The following is a 17,033-nucleotide window of genomic DNA, read 5'->3' as shown; positions in this document are numbered from 1 at the left end:
ATTAGGTTATGTCAACACTATAGTTTCAGTGGCTGTCTACAGTGTGTACATGGAACTGCAAGAATATAAATTAATTAACGCAAGCATCCAAAAAACCTCCTCCGTCGATGAGCATTCCCTCCAAGAGGTCTCGTCTCCCCACAAGTAGGAAACAATATTTATAAATCTACTTGACCTCAGACCCATCTACAACATTTGAAGCAGGGAAAACAGGTTTCACAAGAGTAAACTTTTTCTTCTGCTAGGAGGATTTATCCCAATATTTAATCATCGACTCCGATGCACGATGCATGTCTTTGATAACGGTTTCATGCAAATCTGTGTTTAATGAAAAGGCTGGGCTCAGGGTCCTCACAACGCTAAAAGGAAGAAATTCCCGACCCCCCCTTTTCCTTCTCCTAAATTCAAAAGATTCTTCAAATGGACACTTTGCATAAGTAACAAAAGCATAACTGACAAAAACAATTTAAAACCGCCTTGTCTTGTATTATTCAAAAACAATTATTGACTGTCAATTTTATCCAGATCAACTCCAGGAGTTGGCGTTGATGTCAAAGCAATAATGGATTTTGAAAATGCAGCCTGTGTTGAAAATTAATTTTAACCATGTTTTTCCACACCATTCATTAATCCAAGTAACGACAATCCAATGAGGCACTTCTGCCACACTCGGCTCCACTGGCCACTGCTCCTTTCCTGCGTTTCCAAAGCAGTGAGCAGAGGATAAGGTAAATCATCCAGCCTTGGGGCCCACTTTTTGGGATCAACTCTATCCATTCAGCACAGTTCTCCACCTCCTATGGGTGAAGGTGATAGCTGTCATGAATATTAGCCTCAGGCTATGGGAGATGGGAGCATTGTCTGGGGCTGGTACTGTGGTAAGTTACAGCCACCTCATCTCCTCATCCTATTAAATAAATGGGCTGCATGTACATATATGTTGTCAGTAGGCTGGAATCAAAAGGGCAGAATGGAAATATACTCTGCTGGTGGAGGAGGTGAAATGAAAGGTTGGGAGCTCTTTGACCCTCCATCAGTGTGTTTGCTATTCTTGTGAGCCACTTAGGACTTAGAGCAAAACATTAATTCCATAAAAAGGAGTTTATATCCATGCTTGAGGGATACTGTGGCGTTTCTTGCTAAACCATGATTAGTGTAGCAGTTGAGGGGAAAAAAGCAGTGGAAGTGACAAAGATAAAAACAAAAAAAGGTCACATTTATCAAACAGTGAATCAATAAGAGTAAGAGTAAAATAAAAACATTGCAGGGTTTAAAGTGTAGATAGGGCAAAGTAGCAGTGGTGTGTGTGGACTGTGTGTTTATGTGCTACCATGTGCAAAAACCATACAGTTTGTGCAGGCTCATGTTCATACATGAGTTTGTGATGTCATGTCCATGCATGGCTGCCAGTAGGGTGGGGTGACATGGCTGTTGGCCTACGTTTGTGTAGCTGTGAATTCTTCCTCCGGATCCAGTGACTAACAGCCTGTGGCTAAGACAGACTTTGTGTGCCCAGAAAACGCTAATCTGGATCGCACAGTCGTGAGACCACAGCATCAATGTTCCGTCATCCATTCAATTACTGTTCAGTGACTGAAAACACCAACAGCAGTGATTCAAAGGGTGAACTTGATTTGTAAAGTGCTTTAAAACTGGAATACATTCACCACTGATTTGTTTTGATTCACACGCAGGCCCTTCCTTCTGCATAAATTGATCACATCATATAAAATAATATACAAAGCAAAAAAAAGAAAAACCAATTTTGTTTGGTTTTATGTGACAGCTTCTTATCATATTGACTCAACTGTATTTTGTTAGCATATTTTACTGGAGCACGAGACACAGGTGCTGCCGATGAGCGCAGGTGCTGCCACTTCACTGACAACCCTCAGCCACGCCCACCTCCAGTGCAGGAGACCAAGGAACAAGGTAGGCAGGGCAGAGAATTTATTCAGGTCTATTTTCTGTAACAGGAAAATTGCTTTCACTGGCGTTGGTTTGTTTGTCTGCCTGTCTGTTAGCAACATAACTCAAGAAGTTACAGACTTTCTTGATGAAATCTTCAGGAAATGTTGGTAATGTCACCAGGAACAGATGATTAAATTCTGAGGGTGATCCAGAAGACATTCTGGATTATGGATCACTTTGAATTTTTTGTTAACACATACACACACACCAAGTTATATGTGTTATACAAGTGGCCAGTTAGGTAGAAATCAATCAAATAATCAGGGTCGAGGGAGGAATGGGCCTTTGTTCAACATGTAGATAGGTGTGCCTCATCCAAATACCTCTCGAGATTGCCTGAGGGCAAAGCGAAAATTAAAAAAAGAACTTCCGGTACTTGATGCATAAACACAATGTGTTTGGAAGTGCCCGTGATGGAAAATCTGCCTGTCCATGCGTTATGAAACATGTGATCCTTGCATCAGTGGGTCTCTCACTGTCTCCGTGGTGACGCCTCCAGACCCTGAGCCCGGTATTAGTGAGGTATTACTGTCCTGACCACACCTTTCCCATGGCAACTGGTAAAAATCCAATACACTAAGCTCCATCCAGATGACCATGTGATGTCCTTGGTAACACAATAGAAGCACTACGTAACGCTCAGGCAGCTATGAGCAGAAAATAGCAGCAATGTGTAAATTCTATTCAGAATCAACTTCTGTGGTTCATTTAACAGCCAGTGTTATTGCATTTGCCAATATGCACGGATACATAGTGAAGCACAGAATCAAATCAATAAAATCCACCCACTTTCATGTAATGTAGAGATGAGTTTACATGGTTATTCAAGCTGTTCTTTCAATTATGCACAGCCATCTACTCAGGATTTATTCATGTTTATTTTTAGATAAATTTTAAATCATAACATGATAATCAGATTATACATTGACGTTGACACAATTTTCCTTCTTTTTTTGCTGTCCCAGTCTTAGGGTTATTGTATGTGTGTGATTGTGTGTGTGTGTGTGTGTGTGTGTGTGTGAGAGAGAGAGAGAGAGAGTGTAACAATCTGCTTCCCTGAATGAGCCGTGTGGCAATTCCATAAAGTTTAATTATATGTTGCATTCTCTGTGGAAAATCCGAGATTAAACTAAATTAAATTGTGTTGGGTTGCATAAAATGTTTCTGTGTGGAGGCTATACACATGCTTGCACATAACATAACACACACTCTACACACACAAACATGCTTTTGTACAAAAACAGCTGGGAAGCATGGAGCTGTTGTTCGCAGCGATTCACTAACTGAAAACAGTTCTGCTAGTTGATGTTTTGATCATTATTGTATCAGGCTGTGTGGCTGCTGTTCACCTTGTCTGTTAGTGCTGAAAATGTTCAAGAGCAGTTATTTAATCAGTTTGTACATGCAAGTGTGTGTGTGCGTGTGTACTCACAAGCAGGTGTATGTCATAGACAAACTCTTTAAAATTGTTTTCTCTATGCTCTTCCTAAATCACTAAAGGCTACACTGCAGCATATGGATCACATGTGCAATTTGACAAAGGTACATGAAATATTTTGTTTAAGTTCTGGACAAATAATTAATGCCCAAAACAGCCCACTGTGAATAGTTTTCCTCAATATCAAGGTAAATAAAAACATACAAATCCATAAAAATTCCAAAAGGCACCATTCTTCTTTCTGATTGCTACGTTTTGTGATAAATATTGTATGGTTCTTTTCTTTTTTCAATTTGCATTTGTAGTTGTGCATGAAGTCTATAAATTATGGTTGCATATTTTGAGGGTATTTTGAGACCAAGCTTTGTTTGACAGAAGAACACGTGACTGTTTTGTGGTCGTCGCTGTTACACACGCCGTGACTGCGATGTTTCACCATTTACGATTACTTTTTTGGCTCTTGTATAACATGCGAACCGAAGCACCGCTGGGCTTGTTTATCTGAAGAAGTGAACACATACACATGCACGTGTAGCCCAGCGATGACGTGTAGCTTCATGATTATTATTTTTTTCGTTAGGCATACTATGTCATTTCTGATACAAACTATGCAAAAACAATTTCTGGTACTGCTGAATGTGTCCATGTCCTGAAGCGATGTGATGTAGCAAGGCATGAAAAAGAGACTCATCCTGCCCTTTGCCGAACAATGATTTTAGCGACTCTCAACAGGGGCAAAACGCTGCCCTGCAGGTAACGTTAGCGTGTTGGAATCTGCCATGGTCTGACATTGGTAGCTGACCTCCAACAAGTAGTTAACATTTGACTCATACAAGAGAAGACATCAAATCAATGTGGTCTTTAGCTTGAGGGTGACATATGGTTTGTTAGAATTGGTTTGTTATTGCCCCTGGTGGTCGGTATCTTTTAATACATCTACTCAGTTTTTGTGTCGTCAATTGAAATAAAAACATGTAGGTTGATCCATATTGATGAAATTCATCCAACAAGAGGAGAAGTGCATGTGAACCACAGGTAAGCAAGGGAAGAGGCATCAGGCAGCCTGACCTTCTTACCGACAAGTATGTCAGAATACTTTATTGTTCTCAGTGGGACGTCACATCAAGTACTGTGTACCATCATGTATACATAAACTATTTGATAAACTCCAAAATGTGCATATGTGACATATCCCTTTTTTTGTTTATGAATTTTGTCCCTTTTTGGACTAAATATGGCTCAGTGTGCATTCGTGTATTTCAAGATATCAAAACATTTTATGACCTTAATTTAGAAGTAGGCCAGCAATTATGTTTTGTTGCCATTGCAATAATTGACACATTTTCCATTTACCATTAATCTAATGGAAAGTATTTATAATAGAGATACACATAGATTAGAACAGTGAGTTTTTCCACCACACTGCTTGCTCTGTGTCCTCATTGCTTTTTATTTGCACTGAAACTCCTGTTTCTCCATTTTGAAGGTCTCTTTTTTTTCCAAGTTTCTCCAAATTTTTGCATACTTGGAATAGCATGACAGAACAGTAAATCACATAAGGCATTGTGTTCACGTTGCACGCGTGTAATTCCAGAGATGAGAATCAGTCCTGATGTGTTCCACGTGTTGAGTGTCTGGCCGTGAAAGTTCTCAGCCCGCTGACAGATTATAAATATCTCCTGGCAGGAGAAGGATGGTCATTCCTCTCAAATGAGTCAACAACATGATGCTTCCCAGAGAGCAAAATATGCAGATGTAGCTTGACTCGACGTTTGACTTAGAAATGATCTTAGAACAGACTTTATTTCTTGCTTATAATAATGTGATACATTTTTCAACAAAAAAAAAACTTTTATTTTTATGTCTCTTTTCTAACAAGCATTAACGTGTGGTGACACTCAATAAATGCAGCTTAATAAAACAAAACGTGGTTATTATTCGGATCCTAATTTGCTGTTACAACGCTACGCCTGCACAACTTTTAAATGAGTGATCATAAAGTAATAATAATATAGCTAACACAATGTTATCTATAACTTTTTGACACTAGTCTCCAAACGGCATTCAATAAATCCCCATAAAAATGCTTGGCATTTCAACATTGCTGTTCAGAAACATTCTACACCAAGTTTAGTTTTTTAAGATAAGATCGATGGGGGGGTTACTTTGAACACAAGGCCAAACAGAGAGAAGAAGTTGTGAAATTTAGTGAGCTTTCCGTGGATGTGTGCTTTGTTTGCACGGATAACTGAGTAATGATTGCTGGCTTTAAACAGGAAGCCTCAACAGGCTGTTGCATTTTCTCTTCTCCTGTTTGCGGTCTTTCTCCTGCCTCAACCTCTCTTGCTTTAGATCACTAGATGTTTTGGATATGCCATTAGTTCTTCTTTACATTGTCCTCCATTTATCATCCTCACAGATGCCCTCATTTGTCAACCATTCACCCTGAAACATTTTTGGCTCTTTTAACCTTTGACCTGAGACCTCTGACCTTGTTGACTGAAGTTTTTGAATGTAGAATCTCATGTGAGTATTTTGCTGTTGAGAGGAATGTGATCATAAGATGAAAGGTTTTCCTGTAACTACAGCGAAGAAACTTAAGAAAACTAGAAAACCACACAGAGAGTGCAGACCTCCGCCAAGCAGCTCATTCCCCTCCTAATTGGATTTACATCATCCACATGGTGATCTGGATCATCATTAAAAGGTTCTAAATTGTCCTTGTTCTCTTTATGCACCAACTGTGTTGATGTGTTTTAACTGATTTTTGAATCCAAAAATTGAGTTTTCAATGTAACATTTTTTCCTGACCTCCTTCTAGATCAGATCCAGAAGACATTTTTCATGATAGTACATATCTGACCCCTTAATGATTGTGATTGTTGGTGACTGAATTGAATGCACATTTTACAAGATATTATTTTTTGAAAAAGCCTCCATTATAAGGAAATGGGGGAAATCCTAATTGTTTTGTATCCAGACGGGTATCCGGATCACTCTCAATATTTAATGGGATCTAAGTTAGACCAAGACTCATCTGCAAAAAGAAATTCCATCAAGATCCATCCAGCAGTTTTTCTGTAATCCTGCTAACAAACAGACAAACGCTGTCAAAAACATAACCTCCTTGGCAGAGGTAATGAACACAAGAAAGAAATTGATAAAGTACGTAAAGTATTTGAGCCAAGACAACATAAAATCATGACTGAACTTGTTGATTGAGAGTGACTCAAGTTGAAATATGTGGAAGTTTGAAATGGTTTCTCTCCTTCTGCTCTGTTTATTGCCTACCTGAAGGCGGGGGTTTGTTTTCTTGAAGGGCCTTTGCTGCAGCTGTTTGGCGCGCCCACTGCTTGAAAGCTCAAAGAGCCAAAAGCACAAGTCTGTTGCTTCTGTAAAAACATGTATGAGTCCAACATATTTGCCTGTATCAGATTTTATATTTCATTATATGAATAATGCATGTGAATGAAGAGGTGTGTGAGTGAAAGCATGTGTTTGAGATTTTACCAGTCCTCTCCTCCAACTCTCTGGACATTCCACCCCCACACACAGTAAAGAAAGATACAGATCTGACAGGGGCTGTAAATTTCATGAAACCCAAAACTGGGACTGTGTAAAAAAGCTAAAAACGGTAAGGATGTGAAGGTTTGAATGAAGCTTCTATGTGAATGGCTGAAGGTTTTTACATTGACTTGTTTGAAACAAAGTTTTAAAGAGAGACAGTTGGTAAAGTTTTTAATAGGATTTGAAAGATGTACACACAAAAGCGTATGAAATAATTTGAATGTATGTAGCGCGTTGGTTTGTCTATGCTTTGCTCTTAGATGCCCTTCCTAACAACAAAGAGCTGCACATGGGAGAGTGGAGGATTTGACCTCTACTCAGTGTTTCTCTCTTGTCTTGCTGCTCTCTTCTGCTCTCGTTTTGTGTTTGTAAATTGATTTTTTTTCTCTTTTAAAAAATAAATAAATAACATTATTTAGCAATCAAAGTCTAAGTAATCCATTTTTGTCAAAGTCTCTGAAACTGGCTGTGACAAAATTACGACATTTTATTTGGAAACCAGTTCAGGCTCGGCATTGGACTAACAGTCTTCTTTCTTTCTTTCTTTCTTTCTTTCTGTACTGGCTTCCTGTGGCCAGGTTTATTTCAGTGACTAGTGACTACTGTGCAGCTGAGGTCAGGGAGAAGAGTCTGTCTTTGCTGGCAAGCTGCTTCTATGTGGGATGAGGCTCTGTTGGAATTACAGGGCTAGACTGCCCTTGATTATCCAGAACCATTCTGACTTGACACAGTCTGGGAAAATCCACTTGTCCAGTTGCCCTGGTCATTGGCACCAAAGAAGAATTAAATAATCCAGACAAATACTAAATTTAATCCTAATCTCTTTCGTAGAGTGGAAGATTACAATATATTCATTTAGTGCCAGACAAGAGAGGAATTTAGAAGATAAAATAAGATGGCTTTATTCCCATCAGCTGTTTGAATGTTTTAGGGAGATTTTGTTTTTTGAGTTTACTAAGCATTTAAAAAAGTATAATACTGTAACTATGCCAAGTAAAAACACCCTTGGTTACCATTTCTTTGTTGAGCTATTTGGATATATGCTCCGGATGTATGGCGTTCACTTATCAGAAAGGGCACCCAGTTAAGGCCATAAAGGGAAATAGGCCAGTGGCACCCACTGAGAGCTTAGATAACATATGGCGCATGAACAGTCAATAGCAAGGTGGTGTGTGGGTGTGTTTGTGGCCCAAAGAGGTCCTGCTGTGGATGATGATATATTGGTATTGCCGGTGAATAAGTACGCACTATTGACCCAAGGGGCCTATGGAGCGCCACGGGCTTTCACAGCACTCCACCATCAAAAAGACGAAAAATATTGACACAATCAGTCGATTAACCTTGCTGTAAAAGCATAAATTTAAGGGTTGGGGGGGGGGGGGGGAAACCAGAAATCAGTGTATTAAGTGGATTGCTCTGACATTTGTTCAGCACTGTCTACCCATCTTTACTGCAATAGAATTAAATACTTTGTTCTCAAGAGTTCACTGTCAACAGATACAGTCAAACTTAGTGTATTGATATTTTCTTTCTATAAGACGCACAGGCACGACCAGAGAACGATCCTCAGCAATGACAGAGTCCGTGTTCAAATTCTGTGTTAAATGGAAAACAATTTGTAGCAAGTGGTGTGAAATGTGACTTTTACCAGCAACATTCGTTTGTTTTTTCCATTTTATATGGACATGATTGGTTGCAAAGTCAAACAGGCAGCAGAGCAGAAGGCATTTGCGGCATGTACAATGTGTGCACAAAAAGGATAGGGAGGGAGCAGTGATGCAATGGTTTCTGTATTTCATCTTTTACCTCAGTTACATTCAGATAATATCATCCTTACCAATTACCCCGTGGTAACAAACCACGTGAGGGAAACTTTATTTTGTAATACACAGCTACAATTTTACTTGCACACACACACACATACACACAGTATTTTGCACTCAGTCACCCTTATCAGGGTTCACGGCCCTGCCTCACGTGTTATTCAAGGTCATAGTTGCCTCATCACTTGCTCTCCCTGAGACACTTGGAACACCTGTCCCTGCGCTATAAAGCATGCTAATACATGCACACACACACGATGGCCAACTTCCTGACCTTGCATGGACAGCATGAGCCATTGGAAAAGACCGGCCATAACCCCCTAGGACACAATAAAGCATATGCTGGCCCCTTATAGACCTTAACAGATGCAGCATAATGAAGTCGCCAGTTAGAGCAGACTGTTCAGCAACAAGAATCCAAGTCTCAGTTTCAAAACATGTTTTTATCAAGAACATCCCTTGGAAACAAGATGACGTTCCTTTGCTGTTGGGAGCTGGAGATAATTATGATAAGTGAATTAAACTATTTTCCTTATGTTGTGGTATTGGTGTTGTTGTACAACACGGCGTTTTCTTGCAATCTGCTTAAATGTGACAACACACAGTTGGCTGTGTTTCACACAAGGGATCATAAACACCTGGGCCTATAAACTGATGCGATTACATGTTAATGCAATCTGTATTACTGCATACAAATCCAAAACAACACAACACATTGAGAACACAATGGCTTTTCTCTACATGTGTTATCTGGGCACGTATAGTTGTATTTTTTCCTCTTGCGATCTGTTTGCACACGCACAACACCTACCTGCCAGAAAAACACAGAGCATTTGCCTGCTCTCAAAAACACACAAAACCCCACCCTGCCAAACCTAGCCAAAATCTCTAATCAAATACAAGAGTTTGTGTGTGTGTGTGTGTGTGTGTGTGTGTGTGTGTGTGTGTGTGTGTGTGTGTGTGTGTGTGTCTGTCTGGGAAGAGGGATATAATTGTCTGTCTCTCCCTTGCATCCTCCAAGTGCACTTTTCAAGGTGTAAGGGCTTGGTATCTCCATGGCAACAGCAAAGCAACTATGAGCAGCAGGATAGAGGAGATGGTGGGCAATGAAGATGGAGGCGAGGGGTGGTGAAAGGGGTAATGGGTGTTGTATTGGGGAGGGGGGGGTCCTTCGGTCACATAGAAATGGAGGCTGCATTGACTCAGAACCACTGACATCAACGTAGTCAACCATGGTGTGATATTCTCTAAAGGTGTGTGTGTGTGTGTGTGTGTTCCCACATAGCCCCTTGGCGATCTATGCACTGAGAGGCCAGGTGTGATCTGAATGATTGGTGAAAGATGACCTCTCACTCTCTAGCACACGCAGAGCTAGTCTAGTTTATACAGCAGGAACCTCCGGGTGTCACTGGTCCGTGTTTGGATCTGCGCCCCTCCATGCTGGCCCAGATATGTCTACCTCTGTAGGATGTTCTCGTCTCTCGCCCCTTTTCTGTTTTGACCTTTAACACCCAGTTCTCTCTCTTTTTCAAGCCTCTCTCCTCTCTCTGTCCGTTTTTTCCTTTTATCCAAATCCCATCACAGCCTCTGCAGGTGGAGCTAATTGTCAAGCTTCCACACAACTTTTCAAGTGGACAGTAAAAAACAGTTATGAGGTCATGTTATAATCAAGTGTCAGTGTAAGATGTGGGACAATCTTCCGATGAAAAGTAAAGGAGTGTGGAGGTCAGCAGAGAGGATGCGTTTTCCTTCAACACTGGTTTCATGTCTCATATTAGTTGCGGCCACTTAAATCATGTAATAACATCAGTTTTTCTGAGTTTAATGAAGTGGTTTTATTTGTTTATAGTAGTCAATTGAAATAAGCAAGCCAGTTATTTCCTGCAGCATTGGTGGCAGGGTAAGATGTTGGATTCATTTCTGAGCTGCTCTCCAGAGTTTCCAGTAAAAAAAAGTAATGTCAACTGAAATAAAGAATCCCTACAGTTTCACTTCATGGAAAAACCACTCCTGCTTCAGGCTGAAGCCAAACATCACAGAGTAAAAGACAATCGGTGTTGATGCGAGGTGAACCAATGGGCATACTGTGTGTGACATCAGCAGCAAACGTATGAAAGAACTCTTAATCCTGATAACTTCATTAAAAACATTTCAATAGACGATTCTAATTTAATAGATTGCATTAGAGACCTTTTGTGCTTTTTATATATTTTTTTAAACTTCAAGTTGGGTTCAAGTCAAACATATTAAACTCAAACATTATCTGCCAAATATGAAATTATCCGTTAAAGTTACATTACCCACTACTCACTAACCGTAAAGTAATTTTTTGTGCAGTTTGTTTTTTTTGCAGGGTTTGGAGGAACATGTCGTCTTCAGATGTCTCTTATTTTGAAATAATTTCAACAATGGTTACTAATATTACTTTGTATGTTTTTCTTTTGCTCGTGACTTAAAAAAAAAGAAGAGAAGAGAGAAAATAATATGGGAACAAACCTAAAAAAAAAAGAGGAAAAAGAGTATAACTGAATTGTGTCATGCTAGATTTACCTGCTCATCAGCTCTTACAATTATTAAAGACTTTGCGGGTCAAGGCTCGTAAATGATGTGAGAAATGAGCGCGCTGCAAGTCAGGGCAAGTGAGACTCCTCTTTATTCTTATGTATCTAAATTGGACCCCAGAGTCCTGCAAAACTGAGCGCGCTTCCGACGGTCGGCCACAAGGGGCGCTGCTGCTCAATCCAACCCGGGACGACTGATGGACGGATTCAAAGTTTATTCAAAGGCGTGCGTCGCTCCACGGATCCACGGATGGGATAGTTTAAATCGGAGTTTTGGATACCAAAAACGGGGTGCAAGTTTCAAAAATCACTTTCGGGTGCGCCAAAATCTGAAGGTGTGTCAAAAAAGCGTGCGCGTTAATTCCAGCGCATCTCAGACCGGTCGGTCCGCAGAACGGCCCGGCTGCAATCCTCTCACACGGGGGGGGTGCGTGTGAGCGCGCGCGCTCGTGCTTGTTTAGAGTTGTCACATCACTAAACCAAAGGGGGGGGGGGGGGGGGGCACAGAGAGCGAGGGGAGTTGGGAGAGGGAGAGAGAGAGAGAGAGAGAGAGAGACGCGCTCCGTCTCTGCCGGCGCGCTTGGCAGTCTAGTTGCGGGCTGCTGTGCTGTTGCTGTCGTGGCGTGGCTGGTCGCGCCAGGCGTGGAACTTCCCCACACTGGAGCCCGGAGTCCCGCTCTCTCACCTGCGCAGTTCGGAGCTGCCATGGGTCTCTCGCCTGGATTTCCTGTCCTGATTATTTTGCCGGCCTTTCTGCTGCACACCAGCGGCCTTTACATCGCCAGTAGCGTCGGTACGTAACAGTCCAACGTGGCCAGTGTTGATGTTGCTCCACGAATCTGCTGATCTCAGATCAGATGCGCTGCGAGGGGACTTTTACGCACTCACTGCTCAGCACAGCCCCCCCCCCCCCCCCCCCCCCCCCTTTGCTTGTGCTTTAATTATTGGCATGCTTTTTGCAGCTTTGCAAACAACATCATAGGACGCATTTGCAACTTCTGCGTGCGTGTCCTGCTGCGGCGCGTGTGTGTGTGTGCGTGCAGGTGTCTCCCCGAGTTCCCTCAGCGGAGCGAGCAGAGTGATTTGTTTTCTTCTCCGTGCAGAAGATTGTTACCTGAGGGTGTAACGGGGCATCGGCTGCACCGGGCTACTGTCGGAAAGTAGTCCGATTCTAACATAATCGGTTTCGGCCGCTGTCGTATCTATTGATCGGTCACAGGACGCCGGAGTCGGATGTCAGTTTATTGATCACGCTATTATCAAATCATTCCCTTAACATGGGGGCTGGGAAATATTAAGAGTGTGTAACCAGCAAACGTTCTGAATAATAATAATAATAATAATAATAATAATACCAGGGGATCTGACGATGGCATCGAGAGACCTTTGTGGCCTTGGCTCAGTGTGTGCGTGAGTGTCTCCGGCGCAGGGAGCATCTCGCAGGTTATCTGTTCATCATGTCTTGTCAATATTACATGTTGAACAACAGAGATAATAAAAACTGTGTCTCAATGCAACGCGTGCGTCTTCCACATAGTACGGATAGCCAAGATAATGACGATGAACGGCGATAGTAGAATAAATGATTTCAAAATTCATTCCAATTCACGTTCATGAGAAGCGCTTTGTGATAACGATTTCCTTCGAAAAATATATTTTTCTTTATTAAGACTAAATGACTTATTTATATTTATGTCCGTTTTCGTCGCGGTGATAGAGATATTTTTTCTGGAGCGTAACAAAAAAAAAAAAAGAGTGAGAAATCCGGAATTATCACCTTGATCTTGTGCTGGTTTTCCTGTTTATGGTGGAAGGACGCGGAAGGTGTCAGCAGCGCAGCGCGCACTGCTGAGGCTGCCGTTTCCGAACGCGCTCTGGGGTCGCCCCCGGGTTCATGGGTGGGGCCGTGTGTGTGTGCGCGCGCGTGTGTGTGTGTGCGTGTACGTGTAATAGGTTACTGCATGTATTTATTTTGTTTATTAATTAATGAGGCAGAATAAGAACTGAGGAATTCTGAGGCATGCCTAACATTTTCCCAACTCCTTATTTATCTTCCCATTTATTTTTTCCGTATTATTCACCCTCTTCCTGTGACTCCCCGTTTCTTCTGTGGTCTGTCTCTCATACCGTTCACATGACATGTCTTCACTCTCCTCGATCTCTAATACATATGCTTTCTCATTCTGACTCACAAATTTCACTTTCTCATTTGCTACATCCGCATTGTCTTCTCCCCTCACCCAATAATCCCCCTCTTGAACGGCGCTACTGTATCCTTGTTCCCCAGATTCCCTGCAGGATGTCCTGGGGGAGTATGGACTGGTGAGGCCGATCAGTGTGGATGCAGAGGGCCGCTTCCTGTCGCACACAGTTTCAGCTGGGCACATGGCAGGAGGGCAGCCCCGTAGGCGCCGGAGGAGAGATGTAGGAGTAGGCGATGATGAGTGGGAAGAACCAAAAGCAGGGCCCGTGGCCTCTTGGGAAAGTCTTTACTACAATGTCACCATCTTCGGCCGGGAATTCCACCTGCGCTTGCACCACAATGCAAGGCTGGTCGCCCCCGGAGCCAAGATTGAGTGGCATGACGACAGCGACAGCATTTGGCACTCTGAGCCAGTGCATGATGAATGCTTGTATGTGGGTGACATCACAGACACACCAGGAGCCACTGTGGCCATCAGCAACTGTGACGGCCTGGTAAGTGTATATGACGCGTGCTGATTGTGCTCTGCTGTTATCTTTCTGACTGCTGCGGGGTTCGCTGCACTCGCTGTCAATGTGTGTGTGAGTGCAGAATGACACGAAGGGCCTGACGATGCGTGCCTGATTTCTGTAAGGGGTTTGTGTTAAAAGGCAGATATTAAGATAAAAGTAAGAGCATTTTTGTGCTTCCCCCCCGCCCCGCCCCCTGTGGCTCAGAGGAGGTCATGAGGTCAAAGTAAAGATCTACACTGCTGTTCTTCCTGATGTCCTCTAAGGCCCGTCATGAGACAAGGCGTGAGCTACAAACCGGCAATCTGCAATTTGCAGACAGTCAGAAACTGCAAGTAAAACTATTAACCACTTGCAAATGTTCCAGGTTAAAATCTCCCACCAATAACACCTCGTGATGTGTATACAGACGTTCTCATCTTGTTTCAGATGCGTGTGTTCTTTTTGATTCACACAGCAGCGGACAGCCGTCCCTATAAGAGCAAAGAGTGTTTATTCCTGTTTATTGAGAGCACAGATGAGAAGATGCATTTGAGCATCAGAAAATAAATGATGGCAAGAATTCACACTGGGATACGTATATTCTGAGGCGTTATAAGGCTTGTACGATGATATGATGAGTGAGGAGGCTGTAATTGGGCAGGGGCACAAAGTTACGCTCCTGCAGACACACAAACTTGTAGGTAAAATTTCTGAAAAAAAGCAGGATTTCGCTCACCTATGAAAAATATCTGAGTAAAGCTTAATCCCTGTGTCCTCTGCTCCCTGTAGTTAACTCAAGCTGAAGTGCTTGAGCAATGCAGATGTTTCCCAGACAACTTCTGTCAGTGTAACCTCAGAATAATGCCTTTAGAATGATCTGCATAATTATATAACTAATTAACATAATGCATTAATACAGACGCGTCGGACAAGCAGCTGACACATCAGCAGCATTTGAATTGAAACTGCCACCCGTGACATGTTTTAGTTGCACAGCAGTTGCTTAAACAGCCTGAATTGTAGATGCTTTTAATAGAGCAGATGACAAATAGAGGAACAAGAAAGGAGATGGCAAACAGCTGGTGAATGGCTGTCAATGGCAAGTGAGAAAAGTAAGACATGGAGAGTGTGAAGAATGTGCAGAAGAACTGCTGAGATGAGAGGATGCAGAAAGATGGAGACCGCTGCTGAGGAAGACATCGAAGGGACAAGTGGAAGAAAAGCAGAGGAAAAAGCTTATAGCTACGATTGGAAAAGGTGAAGGATGTTTTACGATGAATGATGAGATTGGAGGGGAGGAGTTCCCTTCATGAGGAACCGTGTTCATTATTCAGCCAATCGCCACTGGAGCTGAGTGGCAGCAACTGGGTCTGTGTGGGGTTGAGGACACGGGGGGGACTGAGCAAACAGATGAGAGAGCAGCCAAGGAGCCAGGATGGTGCAGACCTGGCATGTCCACTAAAGCATCTTTGCTCAGAAAAGGGTTGTGAGTTTGCCCGCCATCATTATGTAATGAAGGCTATTTTCACCATGCGGTCTTGTGAAATGTTTGTGTTTTTTTTGCTGGCCCAGATGTTTGTATAATGCATAAAATGTCATTACTCTGCCAGTTCCAGGCCCCTTGTCGGGACACGTTGGATCTAAATCAAATTTGTTCCAAAAATGCGATTGATGTAAGCGCTGTTATTGGCTCTCCTTATTCTAAAAGTAAGCAAACATCCGTTTTAATAATCACATTAGCGATGTCCACTTACATTTAATTTGGTTATCCAAGCCCCAGAACATCTCTTGTCATTATTAATCACTTCTTACAACCTCCACAAGCATGTCAAGAAATTCAGCCAGGCTCTGTCACACTCTGCTTGAATCGGCTTTGTCAAGGCATGCAGAGCCTCGTAGGCCGGCCCTGCCTTGCTGCTTCCCTGCTGTGTCCACTTCCTCGGTGTTTCACAGACCCGGTTAGAGCCTTTGCCTTGCAACGCCCATTCACAGCCAGAAACCTCTTGCTGGCTTGTGATCCACGGCCTCTATCCATGAGCAAAACCAAAAAATTACAGCACAGAATCTGATCATCAATTAGTGCAGAAGAGAGAAATGAAATGAGGCAAAGGGTAAAGATTTAGGTAGAACATGTCTCTGAATGGACATATGACCTGTTGGAGGGAATTGGATTTCTGTGAACAGAAGCTGTGATCAGCTGGTCGGTTATTTGGATGGTTGAGAGGAGGCAACATATTGTACAGTATGAGAACTGGAAAATGGGCAGTGTGTTTTTATGCCCAGTGTACATGTGCTTTTTGTCCCAGATTGGTCCAGTGTAAAACGAAGGCTGTGGAGGCTGTTCCTGTGTGTGTGTGTGTGAGCGGGAAACTATATGAATCAAGCGAAAGATTAAAAGGTTTCCATTGTACGGTTTTCCAATGTGTTTGTAGAAACATGTGTTTGTGGTTGTGGATGGATACGGCTTCTGTGCGCCTTCGTAGACTCATCACTTAAGAAGAAGGAAAAGGAATGACATCTCAGAGAAATGGAAGTCTTAAGAAACATTGACATTGTGTTAATTTTAATTTGGAACTTGAATTTTTTTTAGGACTTGAGTAGAGCAGTAACAGTAAAATCACAATAACACTTGTGATTTTATTGACACATCAGAACACCGTCTGTTGAAAAAAAAAAGGCTTACTTATTGGCTTATCTGCAAAAAGTGAGTGATTTTTGATCTGTATTTATTATAAAATAGTTTTTTTTGTTGTTTGTTTTTAAATCCAACCATTACCGGTAATTGAACTGTAAACAGCTTTTCAGTATCAAGGTTATGGAAAGAAACGCCTGCTGAATTCAAATATGAAATAATTGTATTTACGTAATACTCCAGGATCCATGACAACAGATGAAACCTAGACAGTGTGGTTTTGAGACGTGCCTGACAGAGTATTTGTGCAGACAGACATGCAGACACGTCTTTGGATGTGCTGGATT

The 17,033-nt window shown here is 42.2% G+C and overlaps 1 protein-coding gene across 1 annotated transcript in view; it reads left to right on the top strand.

Moving 5' to 3' along the window:
* Positions 1-12,065: 12,065 nt before the first annotated feature.
* LOC137895294 (A disintegrin and metalloproteinase with thrombospondin motifs 2-like) overlaps positions 12,066-17,033 on the top strand; it is an 85,583-nt gene continuing 80,615 nt past the window's right edge. The window contains exons 1-2 of the mRNA XM_068740775.1: positions 12,066-12,153; positions 13,648-14,057. Of these exons, the coding sequence (XP_068596876.1) occupies positions 12,066-12,153; positions 13,648-14,057 (498 nt within the window). The remainder of the gene's footprint in view (positions 12,154-13,647; positions 14,058-17,033) is intronic.

Source organism: Brachionichthys hirsutus, chromosome 6 (assembly GCF_040956055.1).
Source record: "Brachionichthys hirsutus isolate HB-005 chromosome 6, CSIRO-AGI_Bhir_v1, whole genome shotgun sequence".
Lineage (NCBI taxonomy): Eukaryota > Metazoa > Chordata > Actinopteri > Lophiiformes > Brachionichthyidae > Brachionichthys > Brachionichthys hirsutus.
The sequence above is the reverse complement of the archived record's forward strand: the minus strand, read 5'-3'. Positions and strand labels throughout refer to the sequence as shown.